General features: G+C 46.0%; 1 protein-coding gene across 4 annotated transcripts in view; it reads left to right on the top strand.

Annotated features, from left to right (window-relative positions):
- The window catches only part of MEGF6 (multiple EGF like domains 6), a 232,694-nt gene that overhangs the window by 120,787 nt on the left and 88,907 nt on the right, over positions 1-23,000 (top strand). For 3 of the 4 annotated variants that reach the window (XM_067472776.1, XM_067472775.1, XM_067472778.1), the window contains 7 exons: positions 5,296-5,421; positions 11,668-11,790; positions 14,543-14,665; positions 17,388-17,525; positions 19,250-19,372; positions 19,641-19,763; positions 20,898-21,059. In XM_067472776.1, coding sequence (XP_067328877.1) covers positions 5,296-5,421; positions 11,668-11,790; positions 14,543-14,665; positions 17,388-17,525; positions 19,250-19,372; positions 19,641-19,763; positions 20,898-21,059 — 918 coding nt within the window. The remainder of the gene's footprint in view (positions 1-5,295; positions 5,422-11,667; positions 11,791-14,542; positions 14,666-17,387; positions 17,526-19,249; positions 19,373-19,640; positions 19,764-20,897; positions 21,060-23,000) is intronic. The other variant, XM_067472777.1, reaches the window with a different exon arrangement.

Genomic DNA, 23,000 nt, shown 5'->3' with positions numbered 1-23,000 from the left:
ACCAAAAAGGCTCCTATTCCTTCCAAAACCCCAAAAAGGGGGCAGGGCCAGGGAACCTAACTATAATAGACAGGTGGCTTGCCCTATGATTGCAACCAAAAGAAGCCACCTATGTGCAGAGTCCTTGAAACTTAGGACTATAACAAACATTAAATGCAAAGCAAACAAAACTGGAGCTCCTGGTGCAGTTGTACCAGACATCTACCTAATTTGCTTCTGACGTGATAATAAATAAATAAATGATACTAATAATAATATATTCCATGTGAAGTATTATTGTTATATTCCATGTCAAGTACAGCTGAGTACTACATTTATTATTATTATTATTATTATTATTATTATTATTGTTATTATTAGAAACACAACAAGATGAGTCCATAGCAGACTCTGCTGGCTGTTGAATTGGATCACACGTTGGACACTTTCCAAGTGTCTAGGACTATTATTATTATTATTATTATTATTATTATTAATTCCATGAGAAGTAGAGGCAGTTATTAGCCTGCAGAAAAGAAGGTTGAGAGGAGTATCAGAGCCATGCTCATGTAAACTCCCAGAGCTAAAAAGCAAAAGAGTACAAGGGAATTATGGGACAAAAACAGGCGGTTATTGTTTTCCAAATTTTTAGTTCTGGTCCCAATGTTTCTGAGAAAGCCACAGCGCTTTCAGGCATTAATTTCAGTGAGCAGTGTCTCCAGAACTGTGCTTTGGGAATCGAGTGTGTTGTTGACCCTGTCGGCACAGAAGCGTGACCACAGATTTTCGAAAGAAAGAAACGAATGGAAAACTTGGTTTGACTTTTTCCGCCCACCCAGCGCTGAATCTGTGGTTTCCATTATGTGTTTGTTCTGCCCAGGGAAATTACTTCTAAACTACAGTTCCTCGGGTCTTGCATCCATCTGGAACTGGATCTTCCTCGATCTCTCCTGCCTTCTAGACAAACATTAATGTTTTTCCCCATTGATATGGTTTCTACGGAGGGTTTAGGCTTGATTCTCTCTTGGACCCGTTTATTTGTCTTGTCCGTAGTCCAGAGTATTTATAGAATTCTTCTCCAAAACATCTCAAAGGAGTTGATCCTCTTCCTATTGCTTCCACCACTCTCCAACTTTCATAATCATATGTAGAAGGCACGGAAATAGTTTCTTCTGTTTCCTCCATTTCTTTCGGTATCTTCGGTACTTCAGGAGCTCATAACGGTAAGGGCCCTCTTGGTACAAACATCTGCCTAACACGAAAGCAAACGGGAGCCAATCTCAGCTTCTCTTCTGCTCTTCAGCATCACAGTTTAATCTTTTTTTCTTAACCTCCCAGCAAACAGAAATAAATCCTAATTCCCTGAAAACTACTCACCTCTTCCTAGAATCATAGAGTTGGAAGAGATCTCATGGGCCATCCGGTCCAACCCCCTGCCAAGAAGCAGGAATGTTGCATTCAAAGCACCCCTGACAGATGGCCAGTGGTCATTACTTAGAGGAGTATCATTTTTTTCTTTTTCAAACCAAAAAGTCACACCAGGACTGTGGCACAGCTGGTTGGGAGTCAGCTGCATTAAGTTCACCACTGACCAAAAGGTCATGAGTTCGAAGCCAGCCCGGTTCGTAGTGAGCTTCCGACCAAAAATGTATAGCTTGTTGTCAACCTTTGCAGCCCAAAAGACAGTTGCATCTGTCAAGTAGGAAATTTAGGTACCACTTATGTGGAGAGGCTAATTTAACTGATTTACGAGGCCATAAAAATCTCCAGGAAGTATGCAAAGAATGAGAAAGTACTTCATCAGTGTCACAAATGGACGGATAAGCGACAGCTCCCCTGGTGGCCAGAAGCTGGAATGTTAAATAGCCTCTGAGTGTCTGTCTATATATGTTGTGTGTCTATGGCATTGAATGTTTGCCATGATTTACGAGGCCATAAAATCTTTAGGAAGTATGCAAAGAATGAGGAAGTACGTCATCATTGTCACAAACATTGTAATCCGCTCTGAGTCCCCTGCGGGGTGAGAATGGCGGAATATAAATACTATAAACAAACAAACAAACAAATAAAAGAAGTGCACTGTTTTCTTGTGAAACGGAGCTTCTGGTCTTTCTGCTAAAACAATGTCAATACTGACTTGTAGAACTATTGGGGTGGGTAGCATGTACTCAAACCAAGTTCCATGTTATTGGTTTGATCTTTTTCCTCACATGGGGGAATGCCACATATACTCCTCCAAGAATTGCCAGCCCCCCATATTGCAGCACATGTGCTCATGGCCATGCGCCTTGCCAGAGGACAGCTTCTGGTTCTGATTACTTGTCCCAAGCTGGAATGCACTCCGTATGGTAAATGCAAACAGAGCATTTACAGTCGACATATACAGTCGGAAAATTTACGAGGTTCAACTGGGGTTATTCCTTGGAAGGCAAAGTATTCTTCTGGTAATACACAAGCTGGGTTTGGGGATGTTCAAAGAGGGACGCATGAGTAAGTGGTTGAGCAATGAGATTCAACCAATCCCACTTTCTCCAGGTTCTGACTTATTTATTTATCGTGTCAGGAGTGAACCAAACCAGTTGTATTGCATTAAAAAACAGACAGACAAACAAACAAAACACAAAATTTGCAGACTTGGTATTCTATTAAATGTCCTTTGACCAGTATCTGACCAGTATCTTTGCAAAACTGTGCAAAGAAGCCAGAATGGATGTCCAAAGAACTTCTAACTGTGCTAAGACACAAAAGAGACATGCACAAGAAGTGGAAAAAGGGAGAAATCACCAAAGAAGAATTCAAGCAAATAGCCAACACCTGTAGGGAAAAGGTCTGCAAGGCTAAAGCACAAAACGAGCTCAGGCTTCCAAGGGACATAAAAAACAATAAAAAGGGCTTCTTTTCTTATGTCAGTAGAAAAAGGAAAAACAAGGAGGCGATAGGGCCTCTTCGAGGAGAAGATGGGGCAATGCTGACAGGGGATAGGGAAAAGGTAGAACTACTTAATACCTCCTTTGCGTCGGTCTTCTCACAAAAAGAAAGTCATCTCCAACCTCAACAAGATGGAGTGGATGAGGGATTAGAGGACATCCAACCCCAAATTGGGAAACAAGTTGTCCAGGAATACCTGGCCGCTCTAAATGAGTTCAAGTCCCCAGGGCCAGACTGGATGGCCCATGAGGTCTCTTCCAACTCTTTGATTCTATGATTCTATGACTTGGAGTGCCTCTGGTGTTGCCGCAAGAAGGTTCTCCATTGTGCATGTGGCAGGGCTCAGGTTGCATTGCAGTAGGTGGTCTGTGGTGTGCTCTTCTCCACACTCGCATGTCATGGATTCCACTTTGTGGCCCCATTTCTTAAGGTTGGCTCTGCATCTTGTGGTGCCAGAGTGCAGTCTGTTCAGCACCCTCCAAGTCGCCCAGTTTTCTGTGTGCCCAGGGGGGAGTCTCTCATTTGGTATCAGCCACTGATTGAGGTTCTGGGTTTGAGCCTGCCATTTTTGGACTCTTGCTTGCTGAGGTGTTCCAGCGAGTGTCTCTGTAGATCTTAGAAAACTATTTCTTAATTTAAGTCGTTGACGTGCTGACTGATACCCAAACAGGGGATGAGCTGGAGATGTCACTGCCTTGGTCCTTTCACTATTGGCTGCTACTTCCCGGCGGATGTCAGGTGGTGCGATACCGGCTAAGCAGTGTAATTTCTCCAGATGTGTAGGGCGCAGACACCCAGTGATAATGTGGCATGTCTCATTAAGAGCCACATCCACTGTTTTAGTGTGGTGAGATGTGTTCCACACTGGGCATGCATACTCAACAGCAGAGTAGCACAGCGCAAGGGCAGATGTCTTCACTGTATCTGGTTTTGATCTCCAGGTTGTACCAGTCAGCTTTCATATGATATTGTTTATAGCACCCACTTTTTGCTTGATATTCGTGCAGTGCTTCTTGTAGGTCAGAGCACGGTCCAGGGTGATTCCCAGGTATTTGGATGTGCTGTAATGCTCCAGTGGGATTCCTTCCCAGGTCATCCTCGAGCTAAGATGCTTGTCTGTCCTTAAGGTGAAACGCACATGTCTGTGTTTTAGGTGGGTTAAGGATAGGCAGTGAGAGCATCTAGAGCTTCTGTTCAACCATCTCAAAGTTCCCTGCTTGAGCAGTAATGGCACGATCATTGGCATAGATGAAACTCTCTGTCCCTTCTGGCAGTGGCTGGTCATTTGTGTAGATGTTGAACATGGATGGAGTAAGCACGCTCCCCTGAGGCAGGCCGTTCTTCTGTTTCCGCCATCTGCTTCTCTGGCCCTGGCACTCAACAAAAAAGCTCCTGTTCTGTAGCAGGTTTCCTATGAGGCGGGTGAGGTGGTCGTCCTTGGTGATATTATACATTTTTCTCAGGAGGAGGCGGTGGTTCACAGTATCATAAGCCGCTGACAAGTCTACGAAGACAACTCCTGTGATCTGCTGCCTTTCAAAGCTATCTTCTATGTGCTGAGTCAGGTTCAGCACTTGCGATGTGCAGCTTTTGCCTTTCCTGAAGCCAGCTTGCTGTGGGATCAGACAGGGGTCTATATTTTCCATAATGCTATGCAAAATACATCTCTCCAGAACTTTGTAAAGGTGTCACAACAGGGAGGTTCTGACTAGCATATGTATATTAGGCTTGTGCATAATTTTGTTTTTAATTCGTATTTCGGATAAAAATAGTTAAATTTGTGCATACGAATCGATAGCTGAAACATGCGGGAAAGATGGTGGTGGTGGAAGTATGCAAAGAATAAGGAAGTACTTAATCAGTGTAACAAATGGATGGTGAAGCAACAGCCCCCCTGGTGGCCAGAAGCTGGAATGTTAAATAGCCTCTGAGTGGCTGTCTATATATGTTGTGTGCCTATGGCATTGAATGTTTGCCATGTATATGTACATTGTAATCTGCCCTGAGTCCCCAGCGGGGTGAGAAGGGTGGAATATAAATACTATAAATAAATAAATAAATAAATAAATAAATAATGAGTTTTTCACGAAGTTTACTTGACAAACACTTTAGAAATGACGCGCCTTCGTGGTCTCTGTGAAATTGCACATTCTTTCTCCTTCGTGGTTTCTGTGAAATCGCCAGTTTTTTCTCCTTCGTGGTCTCTGTGAAATCGCGCATTCTTTCTCTTTTGTGGTCTCTGTGAAATCGCACATTCTTTCTCCTTTGTGGTCTCTGTGAAATCACACATAGGGCATCATAGTACCAGATGTGTGGATTTCAGGGATGACTACTCAAAGAAACATGGTTAAAGGTAAGAAACCTTCTTTCTCATTGTATTCCTTATAGCCATCAACACGTGCGCTATCAACAATGGCGGATGTGAACATGACTGTGTGCAACTTACTCTGTCCCAACACCAGTGCCGGTGCCGGCCGAATTACCAACTGAAGGATGATGGGAAACATTGTATTTGTGAGTATCTCCATCTCTCTGTCTTCACCCTCTTCTTTCCTGTCTCCTTATCTCCGTTGCCATGACCTTTCCTCTTTCTATCTCTCTATTTTGTATGCTGTGGCATTCACTTCTTTAACTGGTTGTTTACACAGCAGTTCTCCAGGACAGATGCTTTGTAACTTCCAGTCGAGAAGACAAAATGGCCTGTTTGAATTCTTTTCTTCCTACCCAGCATATGGCCAGCATATGGAATCTCCTCTCTTGTAGTTTGAAGCCATTGTTCCCTTGCATCCTCGTCTCCAGGGAAGCAGAAAACAAGCTTGCTCCCTCCTCCCTGTGGCTTCCTCTCACATATTTATACACGGCTATCATATCTCCTCTCAGCCTTCTCTTCTTCAGGCTAAACATGCCCAGCTCCTTAAGCCGCTCCTCATAGGGCTTGTTCTCCAGACCCTTGATCATTTTAGTCACCCTCCTCTGGACACATTCCAACTTGTCAGTATCTCTCTTGGATTGTGGTGCCCAGAATTGGACACAATATTCCAGGTGTGGTCTAACCAAAGCAGAATAGAGGGGTAGCATTACTTCCCTAGATCTAGACACTATGCTCCTATTGATGCAGGCCAAAATCTCATTGGCTTTTTTTGCCACCACATCACATTGTTGGCTCATGTTTAACTTGTTGTCCATGAGAGAATTGGCCGTCTGCAAGGACATTGCCCAGGGGATGGTTTTTGTTAACAGGTAAACATTTCTTGGGAGAACACAATGGAACAACAATACATTTCCCACCTTGGTTTCAGCCTTCTATAAACTATAAAGATTTCACCTAAACATCAGGAAGAACTTCCTGATAGTAATTGCTGTTTGACAGTAAAAAAAATGCTGCCTTGGAGTCCAGTGGAGACACCTTCCCAGGTCGCAGGTTCGAATCCGGGGAGAGGCAGATGAGCTCCCTCTATCAGCTCCAGCTCCTCATGTGGGGACATGAGAGAAGCCTCCCACAAGGGTGGTAACACATCAAAACATCCAGGCATCCCCTGGGCATTTTCCAATTGGGTTGTCAGGTGAGTCCAGTGCCCTCTGGGTGAACTACAACTCCCAGATCCAAGCTCAATCACCCCCAAATCCTGCCTATATGCACAGTTGGGCATGTTAGGTTTGTGGGCCAAGTTTGGTCCAGATCTGATAGGGAGCTTTTGGTGGCGCAGTGGGTTAAACCCTTGTGCCGGCAGGACTGAAGACCAACAGGTCACAGGTTGGAATCCGGCGAGAGCGCGGATGAGCTCCCTCTGTCAGCTCCAGCTCCTCATGCGGGGATATGAGAGAAGCCTCCCACAAGGGTGGTAATACATCAAAACATCCATCAAAAATCATCCTGGCATCCCCTGGGCAACGTCCTTGCAGACGGCCAATTCTCTCGTGGACAACAAGTTAAACATGAGCCAACAATGTGATGCGGCGGCAAAAAAAGCCAATGGGATTTTGGCCTGCATCAATAGGAGCATAGTGTCTACATCTAGGGAAGTCATACTCCCCATGCTCTATTCCGCTTTGGTTAGACCACACCTGGAATATTGTGTCCAATTCTGGGCACCACAATCCAAGAGAGATACTGACAAGTTGGAATGTGTCCAGAGGATGGTGACTAAAATGATCAAGGGTCTGGAGAACAAGCCCTATGAGGAGCGGCTTAAGGAGCTGGGCACGTTTAGCCTGAAGAAGAGAAGGCTGAGAGGAGATATGATAGCCATGTATAAATATGTGAGAGGAAGCCACAGGGAGGAGGGAGCAAGCTTGTTTTCTGCTTCCCTGGAGACTAGGACGCAATGGAACAATGGCTTCAAACTACAAGAGAGGAGATTCCATCTGAACATGAGGAAGAACTTCCTGACTGTGAGAGCCGTTCAGCAGTGGAACTCTCTGCCCCGGAGTGTGGTGGAGGCTCCTTCTTTGGAAGCTTTTAAACAGAGGCGGGACGGCCATCTGTCAGGGGTGATTTGAATGCAACATTCTTTCTTCTTGGCAGAATGGGGTTGGGCTGGCTTGAGGTCTCTTCCAACTCTTTGTTTCGATGATTCTATGAAAAGGCTTTTTCTGCTGGAGCTAGGTGTGAATGTTTCAACATCTAATCACCTCTCAACAAAAGATTCCCCCAGGCACTGCCAAGCCATCAAATGCTAATCAAGGTGGTCAGTTGAATCATTAACACCTAGCTCCAACAGACAAGAGTTCTTTGTCCCACCCTGGTCATTCCACATATATATAAACCCATTGTCCTAGTTCCAACAGACCTCACTACCTCTGAGGATGCTTGCCATAGATGCAGGCGAAATGTCAGGAGAGAATGCCTCTAGAACATGGCCATATAGCCCGAAAAAACCTACAACAACCCAATGATTCCGGGCATGATGCTCCTGACACGACAAAAAAACCAAAAAAACCCTTCCCTGGACGTTTTAAAGCAAAGGCTGGATGGCCATCAGTCGGGAGAGCTTGGATTGTGCCTTCCAGCCTGGCAGAAAGGGGTTGGACTGGATGGCCTTTAGGGTCTCTTCCAGCTCTAGGATTCTATGATTAACCTTGTCATTACACTCCATTTCTGCATTTCTCCATCTAATTTTCTCATTCTTCGCCGGCTCGGAGTTTCCCAATTAAAATCAAGCTGCAGAAAGGTTCCTGAGACAGTTTCCCCACTTTCTGAGCGAGATCAGCCAGCCAGGAAATGGTTGCAAATTTCTCATAGTCCCCTGAGCCGAGGCACCAGGATTGGGTTGCCGATTTGTGTTTAAGAGCACACTCCAGTGGCATATATTTATGTTCTTTGGGACACCTTCCGGGGGATGTTTTGGCTGCGAAGGAGATGGAACCCAGCCAAGCCAAAAGAAATAGTCGGTTCAGGAGTCTCCGGTGTGGAGAAGTGTTAGGTTTCTTGAAGAGAAACTGTTGTGTCCATCTTTGCAGGCGGAGGATGAATTGTGCCTGTCTGGAATGGCAAAGGCAAAAGACATAAAGAGTGGAGACGAATCAAGAACCGGACTCCACCAGATTTTTATTTGTTGTGTCAGGGCAACCAGTCTATTGTATTACATTTCTAATAGAACAAAACAAACAAACAGACAAAATATAAAATTTGCGAGTTTGGTAGTTGATTAAATGTCCTTTGACCAGTATCTGGCCCCTTGGAGTGCTTCTGGTGTTGCTGCAAGGAGATCCTCCATTGTGCATGTGGCAGGGCACAGGTTGCATTGCACCAAGTGGTCAGTGGTTTGCTCTTCTCCACACCCGCATGTCGTGGATTCCACTTTGTGGCCCCGTTTCTAAAGGTTGGCTCTGCATCTCGTGGTGCCAGAGCGCAGTCTGTTCAGTGCCTTCCAAGTCGCCCAGTCTATTGTGTACCCAGGGGGGATTCTCTCATTTGGTATCAGCCATTGGTTGAGGTTCTGGGTTTGAGCCTGCCACTTTTGGACTCTCGCTTGCTGAGGTGTTCCAGTGAGTGTCTCTGTAGACCTTAGAAAACTATTTCTAGATTTACGTTGTTGACGTGTTGGCTGATACCCAAACAAGGGATGAGCTGGAGATGTCTCTGCCTTGGTCCTTTCACTATTGGCTGCTACTTCCCGGCGGATGTCAGGTGGTGCAATACCGGCTAAGCAGTGTAATTTCTCCAGTGGTGTGGGGCGCAGACACCCCGTGATAATGCGGCATGTCTCATTAAGAGCCACATCCACTGTTTTAGCGTGGTGAGATGTGTTCCACACTGGGCATGTGTACTCAGCAGCAGAGGAGCATAGCGCAAGGGCAGATGTCTTCACTGTGTCTGGTTGTGATCCCCAAGGTGTGCCAATCAGCTTTCGTATGATATTGTTTCTAGCAACCACTTTTTGCTTGATGTTCAGGCAGTGCTTCTTGTAGGTAAGAGCACGGTCCAGGTTGACTCCCAGGTATTTGGGTGCGTTGCAATGCTCCAGTGGGATTTCTTCTCAGGTGATCTTCAGAGCTCGGGATGCTTGTCTGTTCTTGAGATGAAAGGCACATGTCTGTGTTTTAGATGGATTAGGGATCAGATGGTTTTCCTTGTAATAGGCAGTAAGAGCACCTAGAGCTTCGGAGGGCTTCTGTTCAGCCATCTCAAAGCTCCCTGCTTGAGCGGTAATGGCATGATCATCAGCATAGATGAAACTCTCTGTCCCTTCTGGCAGTGGCTGGTCATCTGTGTAGATGTTGAACATGGATGGAGCAAGCACGCTCCCCTGAGGCAGGCCATTCTTCTGTTTCCACCATTTGCTTCTCTGGCACCGGTGCTCAACAAAAAAGCTCCTGTTTTGTAGCAGGTTTCCTATGAAGTGGGTGAGGTGGTCGTCCTTTGTGATATTATACATTTTTCTCAAGATGATAAAACAGGAAGGGTTCCTGGGATGTTCAGGTTGTGCTTCTCCGTGGCATCTGGCATTTATTATTATTATTATTATTATTATTATTATTATTATTATTATTAATAATCATGTAATAAAACTTTATTTATACCCCGCTACTATCTCCCCAAGGGACTCGGAGCAGCTTACATGAGGCCAAGCCCAACAACACGTCAATAAAAACAAAAAGCAATAAACAAAAACAATAAATACAATACAATTAATATAAATCACATATAAACAATAACCAATAAACAGTAACACACAAGGATTAAAAAAACCTATGGCCAGGCCAAATATAATAGTTTAAAAATTTAAAAATAAACTCTGGGCATGAACAAGGTAGGATATATCTGGTATAGGGTTTTAAAAGAGATAAGGGAGCGCAGTCAATCCTAAACCAGTAGTAAAGTGCATTCTGGGGGAGATCATCCGGAGTTTCGGGGTGCGATGTCATTTGTACGCAGATGATGTCCAACTCTGTCACTCCTTTCCACCTGTCACTAAGGAGGCTGTCCAGGTCCTGAACCGGTGCTTGGCCGCTGTGACGGTCTGGATGGGGGCGAACAAATTGAAATTGAATCCAGACAAGACAGAGGTACTCCTGGTCAGTCGCAAGGCCGAACAGGGTATAGGGTTACAGCCTGTGCTGGACGGGGTCGCACTCCCCTTGAAGGCGCAGGTTCGCAGCTTGGGTGTGACCCTGGACTCACCGCTGAGCCTGGAACCCCAGGTTTCGGCGGTGACCAGGGGAGCATTCGCACAGTTAAAACTCGTGCGCCAACTGCGCCTGTACCTTGGGAAGTCTGACTTGGCCACGGTAGTCCACGCTCTGGTTACATCCCGTTTAGACTACTGCAACGCTCTCTACGTGGGGTTGCCTTTGAAGACGGCTCGGAAGTTCCAATTAGTCCAACGGTCGGCAGCCATGATACTAACTGGAGCGGAGCACAGGGAGCATACAACTCCTCTGCTGCACCAGCTCCACTGGCTGCCGATCTGCTACCGGGCTCAATTCAAAGTGCTGGCGTTGGCCTTTAAAGCCCTAAACGGTTCTGGCCCAGCCTACCTATCCGAACGTATCTCGGCCTATCAGCCCACCAGGACACTAAGATCTTCTGGGGAGGCCTTGCTCTCTATCCCGCCTGCTTCACAGGTGCGGCTGGCGGGGACGAGAGACAGGGCCTTTTCCGTGGTGGCCCCTCGGCTCTGGAACGCCCTTCCCATGGAGGTAAGATCAGCCTCCTCGCTGATGGTATTCCGAAGAAGACTAAAAACTTGGATGTTCAAGCAGGCATTTGGTTAATTCGGTGCAATGAATGTGTTGATTACGGATTGGTAATATGGATGATGAAATTGGACCAGGATTTTAGTTAGGAGATGTATTGGATTGTGATTTACGTGTAATATTGTGTATTATGTTTTTATGGTTTTAATTGTATACTGTGCACTGTATATTTTGTTGTAAACCGCGTTGAGTCGCCAGTTAGGCTGAGAAACGGCGATATACAAGGACAGTAAATAAATAAATATTGCTGGGAATTTTTCTTAGTCTGGGAAGGCACACTGGTAGGAAACTTGGGAAACTGCAATTCCCAAGACCATCTAATGGACACATGGCATATAAAGGAAGGTCCAACTGCATCTCATACCAGATATATAGCTACTAGATGTGTATATGTCAATATATATAATATATTAAGAAAATATGTTATGTAATAGTATTTTTTTTTTTAAAAAAAGGAAGGAGGTCTGGTGGTAATGTCTTGTTCCAGGGTTTGAAACTTCTGTTGAAATTGCTTCAGGGTCCTGTCCCATTGACTTATGTCCTGTCTTCTTGTCTCCCTAGTGAGGAACCCATGCACCAACAGGAACGGTGGCTGCATGCACAAGTGCCAGAACCGCCGTGGGTTAGCCCATTGCGAATGCCACGCTGGGTACAGACTGGCGACTGATGGCAAAGCCTGTGAAGGTGCGTCCGATCTCTCTTTGCTCTTGTGTCCCTCTTTGTGCCAATGTCCTGCCAGTGTCATGAATAACTTTTCAATGACTTTAAAGCAGGGGTCCTCAAACTACGGCCCGCGGGCCACTTCTGGCCCACCAAGGGCACTTATCCGGCCCACGGAGGAGGAGCCATCCCCTCAGTGCCCTCTCAGTGCTCCTCTCTTGGCTGGCTCACGCTATCCGTCAGGCCCAATGGGCAACGTGAGCCAGGCAAGGGAGGCTGCTACGGCCTATCCCCGCACAAAGCCCCTCGCCACTTTTGCCACACAGTGCAGCTTTTGTTGCTTGCCAGCCTTCCCAACAGATCCAGGCCTGGACCCCTCCAGGATTATCTTCGATTTCGGGTAAACTATATATCCCAGTAACTCCAAATGCCAATGTGTATTTTCCCCAAGCCTCTCCGGTATGTTCGGCTGGTCATGGGAGTTCTGTATGCCAAGTTTGGTTCAATGGTCTTGGTTGGCTGGAATTAAGAATGGTCTCGTGGTGCCAGAGCGCAGTCTGTTCAGCACCCTCCAAGTCGCCCAGTTTTCTGTGTGCCCAGGAGGGATTCTCTCATTTGGTATTAGCCACCGATTGAGGTGCTGGGTTTGAGCCTGCCACTTTTGGACTCTCGCTTGCTGAGGTGTTCCAGCGAGTGTCTCTGAAGATCTTAGAAAACTATTTCTTGATTTTAGTCGTTGGCGTGCTGGCTGATACCCAAACAAGGGGTGGGCTGGAGATGTCACTGCCTTGGTCCTTTCACTATTGGCTGTTACTTTCCGGCGGATGTCAGGTGGTGCAATACTGGCTAAACACTGTAGTTTCTCCAGCGGTTCTGGGTGTAGACAATGCGGCAAGTCTCATTAAGAGCCATATCCACTCTTTTAATGTGGTGAGATGTATTCCACAATGGCCATGCCTACTCAGCAGCAAAGTAGCAAAGTGCAAGGGCAGATGTCTTCACTGTGTCTGGTTGTGATCCCCAGGTTGTGCCAGTCAGCTTTCGTATGATATTATTTCTAGCACCCACTTTTTTGCTTGATATTCAAGCAGTGATTCTTGTAAGTCAGAGCACGATCCCGAGTGACTCCCTTGTAAGTCAGAGCACAGTGTGCTGTGTGCTGCAAGTATTTAGGTGTGCTGCAATGCTCCAGTGAGATTTCTTCCCAGGTAATTATCAGAGCTTGAGATGCTTGTCTGTTCTTAAGGTGAAAACACACGCCTGCTTTTTAGATGGATTAGGAATCAGCTGGTTTTCCCTGTAACAGGCAGTAAGAGCATCTAAAGCTTCAGAGAGCTTCTGTTCAACTATTTCAAAGCTCCCTGCTTGCGCAGTGATGGCACAATCATCGACATAGATGAAACTCCGCCTTGAGTCCCCTCCAAGTTAGAGAAAGATGGGGAAGAAATGCTGTAAATAAATAAATAAATCTATATATATAAATCTGTTAGGTTGGTTCAACCGGACAGCAAAACTCCACAACCCCCCACCGAAACTTAACCAAAATTCCCATGCCCATAACACAACCCACAAGGTACAAACATATCTACTCAAAATGAAAAACAACACAACAACACACTCACAAAACGGCAAAACAACTGAGCATGCGCATTGGTGCCCAGCCGCAAATTCCCTGGCGCGCGCACACAGCGTTCTGGCCAACGTTCCCTCTGCAGAAGCCATGCCCACTCCAAGCCCCGCCGCGCCGCTTCCCGCACACACACACACCCTGCCACATGCACACACACAACCCCACGCTCCATCACTCCCCCCGCCACCGCACACACACACACAACCCCACGCTCCATCACTCCCCCCGCCGCCGCACACACACACGCAATCCCAAGCTCCATCACTCCCCCTGCCGCCGCACACACACAACCCCACGCTCCATAACCCCCCCACTGCCGCACACACACACGCAACCCCACTCTCCCTGCCGCCGCACACACACACACAACCCCAGGCTCCATCATTCCCCCCGCCGCCACACACACACACGCAACCCCAAGCTCCATCACTCCCCCCGCTGCCACACACACACACGCAACCCCACGCTCCATCACTCCCTCCGCCGCCACACACACGCAACCTCACTCCCCCCGCCACCGCACACACACACGCAACCCCACTCCCCCACCGCTGCACACACACACACACACGCAACCCCACTCCCCCCACTGCCGCACACACACACGCAATCCCAAGCTCCATCACTCCCCCGCTGCCGCACACACACACACGCAACCCCACACTCCATCACTCCCTCCGCCGCCACACACACGCAACCCCACTCCCCCCGCCGCTGCACACACACACGCAACCCCATGCTCCATCACTCCCCTCGCCGCCGCACACACACACACAACCCCACGCTCCATCACTCCCTCGCCGCCGCACACACACACGCAACCCCACGCTCCATCACTCCCCCCGCTGCCGCACACACACACGCAACCCCAGGCTCCATCATTCCCCCCGCCGCTGCACACACATAATAGTCCAGATATCTACCTCAACTTTGATAAGTTTAACTATAGGCCACAGCAACACGTGGCAGGGCACAGCTAGTTAATAAATAAATAACCTCTCTACCCCTTCAGCTGCATAGATAATCCATTCTTTTCTTCTCTGGTCTGCAAACTCAGCAGCTGAAAGTGGTCAACGTTTTGAAGGAACATCACTGGCACATCAATATAGGTGTTCTATTACCCCTTTTGCCCTTCTCCTTGCCCAGATGTGAATGAGTGTGCGCTCAGAATGGCCATGTGCGCCCATGGTTGCCTGAACACCCGTGGCTCCTTCAAATGCACCTGCAACCTGGGATATGAACTTGGGGCGGACGGCAAGCAGTGTTACCGTGAGTATTGCGCATCCTCACCGTCTCCTCTCCTTGTGAAAACGGAGAGAACACTGACATAAGGCATTATTTGCACCAGTGATAGATTTCTTGCTGGATAGACTTTGGAAGGGAACCATAGGATCCTAGAGTTGGAAGAGAACCCAAAGGCCATCCAATCCAACCCCCTTCTGAAAATGCGAGAAGACAGAATCAAAGTCCTCCCAACAGATAGCCATCCAACCTCTGCTTATTTATTTTATTTGTCGTGTCAGAGCAACCAGTCCATTATATTACATTTCTAACAGCAAAGCAAAAAAACAGACAAATACGAAACTTGTGAGTTTGGTAGTTGGTTAAATGTCCTTTGACCAGTATCTGGTCACTTGGAGTGCTTCCAGTGTTGCTGCAAGAAGGTCCTCCATGGTGCATGTGGCAGGGCTCAGGTTGCATTGCAGCAGGTGGTCAGTGGTTCGCTCCTCTCCACACTCGCATGTCAAGGATTCCACTTTGTGGCCCCATTTCTAAAGGTTGGCTCTGCATCTCGTGGTGCCAGAGCGCAGTCTGTTCAGCGCCTTCCAAGTCGCCCAATCTTCTCTGTGCCCAGGAGGGAGTCTCTCATTTGGTATCAGCCATTGGTTGAGGTGCTGGGTTTGAGTCTGCCACTTTTGGACTCTTGCTTGCTGGGGTGTTCCAGCGAGTGTCTCTGTAGATCTTAGAAAACTATTTCTAGATTTAAGTCGTTGACGTGCTGGCTGATACCCAAACAGGGGATGAGCTGGGGATGTCTCTGCCTTGGTCCTTTCACTATTGGCTGCTACTTCCTGGCGGATGTCAGGTGGTGCAATACCGTCTAAGCAGTGTAATTTCTCCAGTGGTAGAGGGCGCAGACACCCCGTGATAATGCGGCATGTCTCATTAAGAGCCACATCCACTGTTTTAGTGTGGTGAGATGTGTTCCACACTGGGCATGCGTACTCAGCAGCAGAGTAGCACAGCGCAAGGGCAGATGTCTTCACTGTGTCTGGTTGTGATCCCCAGGTTGTGCCAGTCAGCTTTCGTATGATATTGTTTCTAGCACCCACTTTTTGCTTGATGTTCAGGCAATGCTTCTTGTAGGTCAGAGCACGGTCCAGAGTGACTCCCAGGTATTTGGGTGCGCTGCAATGCTCCAGTGGGATTCCTTCCCAGGTGATCTTCAGAGCTCGGGATGCTTCTCTGTTCTTGAGATGAAAGGCACATGTCCGTGTTTTAGATGGATTAGGGATCAGCTGGTTTTCCCTGTAATAGGCAGTAAGAGCACCTAGAGCTTCGGAGAGCTTCTGTTCTACCGTCTCAAAGCTCCCTGCTTGAGCAGTAATGGCACGATCATCAGCATAGATGAAACTCTCTGTCCCTTCTGGCAGTGGCTTAAAAACCTTAACAGAAAGCCAATGGGATTTTGGCCTTTGCATAAATAGGAATGTAGTGTCTAGTTCCAGGGAAATCATGCTACCCCTCTATTCTATCTTAGTATTTTATTTATTTATCATGTCAGGAGCAAGCCAAACAGTTGTATTGCATTTTTGAACAAACAAACAAACAAACCACAAAGTTTGCAAGCTTGGTAGTTGATTAAATGTCCTTTAACCAGTAGCTGGCCACTTGGAGTGCCTTAGGTGTTACTATAAGAAGGTCCTTTGTGCCAGCAGGACTGAAGACTGATAGGTCAGAGGTTCAAATCTGGGGACGGCGTGGATGAGCTCCCTTTGTCAGCTCCAGCTCCCCATTCGGGGACATGAGAAAAGCCTCTTACAAGGATGGTAAAACATCAAAAACATCTGGGCATTCCCCGGGCAACATCCTTGCAAACGGCCAATTCTCTCACACCAGAAGCGACTTGCAGTTTCTCAAGTCACTCCTGACACAGGAAAAAAAACCTGCATGTTTTCAAACTCCTAGGTTGGCAGGAGCTAGGGCTAACAGCGAGAGCTCGGTCAGGATTAATTTAGTTATGTATGTGTTTTTCAATGTGCTTCTCTGTATTGCCAAGATGGATGCCACTGTGAATTGAAAATGCCATGCAGAAATGTTTATACTTTGAGGCTGTGATTAAGTGAACTTGAGAAAGTAAGATAAGGTTTGTTATTGCTGAGAATATAAGGGAGTTGCCAGTCTCAGCAAGAGAAGATAAGCAGATGTGAAGAGGCTTTTGGTTTTGACTAGTTCTTTGTTCTTCCTGAATTGTAGCTCGCTGTAGAAAGACGTGTCAGATGTATGTACTTAGTAAACTTAGTTTCTTTTGTAACTCGAAGCTTGCAGAGTCCTTATTTTGCAACTCAGTGTCTGCTTGATCTAGCATTCCTTCCATTGGGGATCGCCAATCTCTGACAAGCTCACCCTGTCCCGCGGCTTCGAACTGCCAATCTTCAGGTCAGCAGATTCAGCAGCATAAGGGTTTACCCCATTGTGCCAACCGTGGTCCCACAACTCGATCTAGTTTGTGAGCTGCATATTTGTTTTACAGGAAAGTGAAGGTGTTGTTGTTGTTCATTCGTTCAGTCGTTTCCGACTCTTTGTGACTTCATGGACCAGCTCACGCCAGAGCTCCCTGTTGGCCATCACCACCCCCAGCTCCTTCAAGGTGAAGGTAGTCCTCCTAAAAGTCATAGAGGAGGAGAATGCAAAACCAAATTTGAGATCTTTACTTGCATTGTTATTTCCAGCTCGTCTGTTGTTTCCCTCCTTTTATTTACTTTTCCAGGAATAGAAATGGAAATTGTGAACAGTTGCGAGACCAACAACGGTGGCTGCTCCCACCTCTGCCATCACACCAGCTCTGGCCCCTCCTGCAGCTGCAACTTGGGATACCGGCTGGATGAAGACCAAAAAACTTGCATCGGTAAGTTCGTAAATGAGGGGTTGTCTGTACTCACGTACAAGATGGCCTCACATGTAAGTTGGGGGCTCATTTTGGGGCACAAATTATGGACTTAGGGTCATATCATTCTATGGAGAGAAGACAGACCCACCATTTCACCACAATGACTAAATTCCACTGAGTGCTACACTTAAAATGTGGTAAGCCACTGTGTTCATCACATTACTTTGGATTCAAGTGTAGGAAAGAGCATTCTTTGCGTTTGGCTAAACAGTGCAACTGAACATAGGAAAACGGTAAAATCAAACATAGGAAAATGGAACAAGGATTATGAGAACGGATTCTGATTTGCTATTGAGGCGTTACGATATGATAATGATTGTTTTTGATTTTGTCTGTTATGTATAATGTGTTTTAATTGCTTATGATATTGTTGTGATAACTTGTATTATGTAAACCGCATTGAGTCGCCTAACCGGGCTGAAAAATGCGGTATAGAAATAAAGCAAATAAATAAATATTATTATTATTATTATTATTATTATTATTATCACAACAAGATGAGTCCACAGCAGACACTCTGCTGGCTGTTGTATTGGATCACACGTCGGACACTTCCCAAGCGTTGCTATTATTATTATTTTTATTATTATTATTATTATTATTATTATTATTATTATTAACACAACAAGATGAGTCCACAGCAGACACTCTGCTGGGTGTTGAATTGGATCACACCTCGGACACTTCCCAAGTGCCTAGGACTGTGTGATGCATTGGCAAATAATGCGTGCAGATCCCAGTAAGGTGGCCTTTTGCAGCTGGCCGATGGTAATTTTGTCAGCGCCGATTGTGTTTAAGTGCAGGCCAAGGTCTTTAAGCAGTGCACTCAGTGTGCCAATCACCACTGGGACCACCTTGACTGGCTTGTGCCAGAGACTTTGCAGTTCGATCTTTAATTCTTCATATCGTTATATAATAAAAATAACAATAACAATAATAACGCCATGTCTTCATGCTGTGCAGTCTTGGGAGTCATAGTTTTCCAGCGTTTCTCAAACTGGGGTTCGGGACCTCTGGGGGAGTTGTGAGGGGGTGTCAGAGGGGTTTTCTGTATTTTCTGTTGGTCATGGCGGTTCTGTGTAGGATGTTTGTCCCAATTCTACCATTGATTGTTCAGAATACTCTATGATTGTAGGTGAACTATAAATCCCAGGAACTACAACTCCCAAATGTCAAGGTCTATTTTCCCCAAACTCTACCAGTGTTCACACTTGGGCATATTGAGTATCCGTGCCAAGTTTGGTGCAGATCCATCTTTGTTTGAGTCTACAGTGCTCTCTGGATGTAGGTGAACAACAACTCCAAAACTCAAGGTCAATGCCCACCCAACCCTTCCACTATTTTCTCTTGATCATGGGAGTTATGGGTGCCAAGTTTGGTTCAATTCCCTTTTTGGTGGAGTTCAGAATGCTCTTTGACTGTTGGTGAAGTATAAAGCCCATCAACTACAACTCCTAGATGACAAAATCAATCCCTCCCCCAACCCCACCAGAATTCAAATTGGGGCATATTGGGTATTTGTGCCAAATTTCTCCAGTGAATGAAAATACATCCTGTATATCAGATATTTACATTACGATTTCAAAGAGATAACCTTTTGAAAACAGCTCCTACACGCAGGTTTAAGAATCTTAGTTGATATTTCCCACCCCTTGAAACCTTTGCTTTCTTCCTTTCTCCAGATACTGATGAATGCACTGCTGGTTCTCACTGCTGCCAGCAGGACTGTTACAACTACCCAGGAGGCTATGAATGCCTTTGCTATGCTGGCTACAGACTCAACACTGAGGGTTGTGGCTGTGATGGTAGGTAGAAATTCTCACTTGGGTCCTACTCCAACCCAAAATTGGTGATTAAATGTGTTGGGTTGCCTCCTTTTCTTCATTTCTTCTCCCAAAACACTAAAAATATAGAAGAATGCAGGTAATTCTTTCCTCCCTTTTCAGTTCAAGGAATGTAGAAGAAGAATGAAAACAATCATATAGAGGACTTCTAGATGGCTCTAGTTATTAATCAATTCCCTTACTTCTTATTATAGAAACTCCCAACTCCCATTTTTTGTTTGTTTTCAAGATGTGGATGAGTGCTCTTCCAGTAATGGAGGATGTGAACACTTGTGCCAAAACCTTGTTGGCTCTTTCCACTGCAGTTGTCAGATTGGCTACAAACTGGATGAGGACCGGAGGAGTTGCATTTGTAAGTGCTGTGCTTTAATATACCTTCTAGGTTTGGTATATTCTAGGTGCATCTATAGTGTAGACACCACAGGGTCTAAGTGCATCTACAGAGTAGCATGAATACAGGTTGACACCATGTGTTCTATGTGCATCCATAATATAGCATGAATGCAGTTTGACATCATGGGTTCTAGGTGCACCTACAGTGTAGCATGAATGCAGTTTGACACCATGGATTTGAGGTGCGTCAGCAGTGTAGAGTGAATGCAGGTTGACACCATGGGTGCTAATACATCTATAGTGTAGCTTGAATGCAGGTTGACACCATGATTTCGAGGTGCATCTACATTGTAGCATGAATGCAGTTTACACCACAGGTTCTAGATGCATCTACAGCGTGGAATGAATGCAGGTTGACACAACAGGTTCCAGGTGCATGTATAGTGTAGAGTGAATGCAGTTTGACACCAAGGCTTCTTGGTAATCTACAGAGTAGCATGAATACATGGTTGACACCATGTGTTCTAGGTGCATCTACAGTGTAGGATGAATGCAGGTTGACACCATGATTTCTAGGTGCATCTACAGTGTAGAGTGAATGCAGGTTGACCTCCATGGGTTCTAGGTGCATCTACAGTGTAGCATGGATACAGTTTGGCACTGTGGGTTCTAGTTTATTTACAATGTAGAGTAAATGCAATTTGACACCACTTTAACTATCATGGCTTCTGCAAAAGAGCACTGGTGCCTCACCAAACTGCAGTGCCCAGGATTCTTTAGCATTGAACCATGGCAGTTAAAGGGGTGTCAAATTGTATTCATTCTACAGTGTAGATGCACACTAGATCACTTGAGTGGCCTTTGGCTAAAAGGAAGGTGATCTTGGAACCTTCTGCACATGCTCAAAAGTTTTGGATCCACCTTGAGCTACTTATGAAAATGTTACTTAGGAAGATACCTTGGCAACCAAAAAGGCAGATATTTCCCCACCCCTTTGTATTGGGAAATGGAATTTAACCTCTCACAGTGTAAAACAATTAGAACATTTTCATGGTTTAGTTCATCTTGGTTTGTTTATGCTCCAACCAGTGTCTCCTTCTTCTCCGCCTCCTTGTTTCTTGAGTGTCACTGAAGATCTTGGGTCTTCCCCCAGTACTTGAGGACCCCGTGGAAGCCCTGGATGGTCGCCATCCGGTCCTTCGGCCCCTGCCCCATGTGGCTGTCCTGCGGGATGAGCTCACCCAACTTTTTGAGGATGAGTATGACGAAGAAGAGGCAGAAGCAAGAGGCGAGCACACTTTGACTGAGAAATTTGGTAAGAAATTTGGATCATTTCCTTCCTTGTTTTTCATTGTTGGATTTGTTGGAGGGATATTGACAAGCTGGGTTGCAGCTCCTAGCACTTTCCACCATTGGCTATGCTAGCCAAGACTGTTGGCCGCATGTTTCCTATCTTTGTTCTAAGTGCTTCATGCTACTACAACTCCCAGAATTTCCAGTAATGGAGGTATGGCACTTACAACATCCCAAAGTGGTGTTAATTGTTCAGGATAGGTACATCATGCAGTTTCTCCTTAGTTGATCAATCAAAAATGCATACATAAGGGCAAACAAAACTCATTGTGGCATGGTAGCATCTCCTTTCTCCTTTCCCTTCCCTTCCCTTTTCCATTTCCTTTCCCCTTTCCCTTCCTTTCTGTTTCCCTTCCCTTTTTTCTCCCCTTCCCCTTTCCCTTCCCTTCACTTCCCCTTCCCCTTTGCCTTCCCTTGTCCCTTCTCTTCCCTTCCCTTTTGCCTTCCCTTCCCCTTCACTTCCCCTTTTCCCTTCACTTCCTTTCTCCTCCCCCTTCACTTCCTTCTCCCTTTCCCTTCTCTTACATTATCCCTTCCCTTTCCCCTTCCCTTTCCCCTTACCTTATGTTTTCCCTTTCCTCACATTTTCCCTTCCCTCATATATTTCCTTTCCTTCCTTTCCCTTTTCTTCCTTTTCCCCTTTCCCCTTCCCTTCCCCTCCTCTTTCCCCTTGCATTTCCCCTTCTTTCCCCTTCCCTTTTCCCTTCCCTTTCTCTTCCCCTTTCTTTTTCCTTTCCATCCCTTTGCCCTTCCCTTCTCTTTTCCCTTCCCTTCTCTCCCCCTTCCCCTTCCCTTACATTTTCCCTTCCCTTTTCCCTTCCCTTCCCTTTTCCCTTCCCTTATGTTTTCCCTTCCCTTACATTTTCCCTTCCCTCATATATTCCCTTCCCTTTTCCCTCCCCTTCCCCCTTTCCCTTCCCCTCCCCTCCCCTCCCCTTTCCCTTTCCCCTTACATTTTTCCTTTCCATTACATTTCCCCTTCTCTTTCCCCTTCCCTTTCCGCTTCCCCTTTCTTTTTCCTTTCCTTCCCTTTGCCCTTCCCGTCCCTTCCCTTGTCCCTTCCCTTTTCATTTCCCTTCCATTTTCCCTCCCCTCCCCTCCCCTCCTTCATCCTTTCCATTCATTTCATTTTTTTTCTTTTCCTTTCCTTTCAATGATATCCCATCCCTTCTTTCCTTTCCTTTCTTTTTGTCTTCCTCCTTTCCTCCCCCCTCCCTTTTTTCTTCCTTGCTACCTTCCTTCCTTGTTTTATTAGTTACTTGAAACTTGTTTGGGGGCGTAACTACAACACGTAAACATTTAGAAAAGCACCAAACTTGTTATCTGTTGTGTAGACAGATAATAAGTAATAAGATGGGATTATATTATAATGCAATGCAATATAATAATAATAATAATAATAATAATTATTATTATTATTATTATATTTATATTTATTTATTTACTGTCCTTGTATACCGCCGTTTCTCAGCCTAACTGGCGACTCAACGCGGTTTACAACAAAATATACAGTGCACAGTATACAATTAAAACCATAAAAACATAATACACAATATTACACGTAAATCACAATCCAATACATCTCCTAACTAAAATCCTGGTCCAATTTCATCATCCATATTACCAATCCGTAATCAACACATTCATTGCACCGAATTAACCAAATGCCTGCCGGAACATCCAAGTTTTTAGTCTTTTTCGGAATACCATCAGCGAGGAGGCTGATCCTCCATGGGAAGGGCGTTCCAGAGCCGAGGGGCCACCACAGAAAAGGCCCTGTCTCTCGTCCCCGCCAGCCGCACCTGTGAAGCAGGCGGGATAGAGAGCAAGGCCTCCCCAGAAGATCTTAGGATCCTGGTGGGCTGATAGGCCGAGATACGTTCGGATAGGTAGGTTGGGCCAG

This window comes from Anolis sagrei, chromosome 13 (assembly GCF_037176765.1).
Source record: "Anolis sagrei isolate rAnoSag1 chromosome 13, rAnoSag1.mat, whole genome shotgun sequence".
Lineage (NCBI taxonomy): Eukaryota > Metazoa > Chordata > Lepidosauria > Squamata > Dactyloidae > Anolis > Anolis sagrei.
This window is presented reverse-complemented; position numbering and strand designations above follow the sequence as displayed.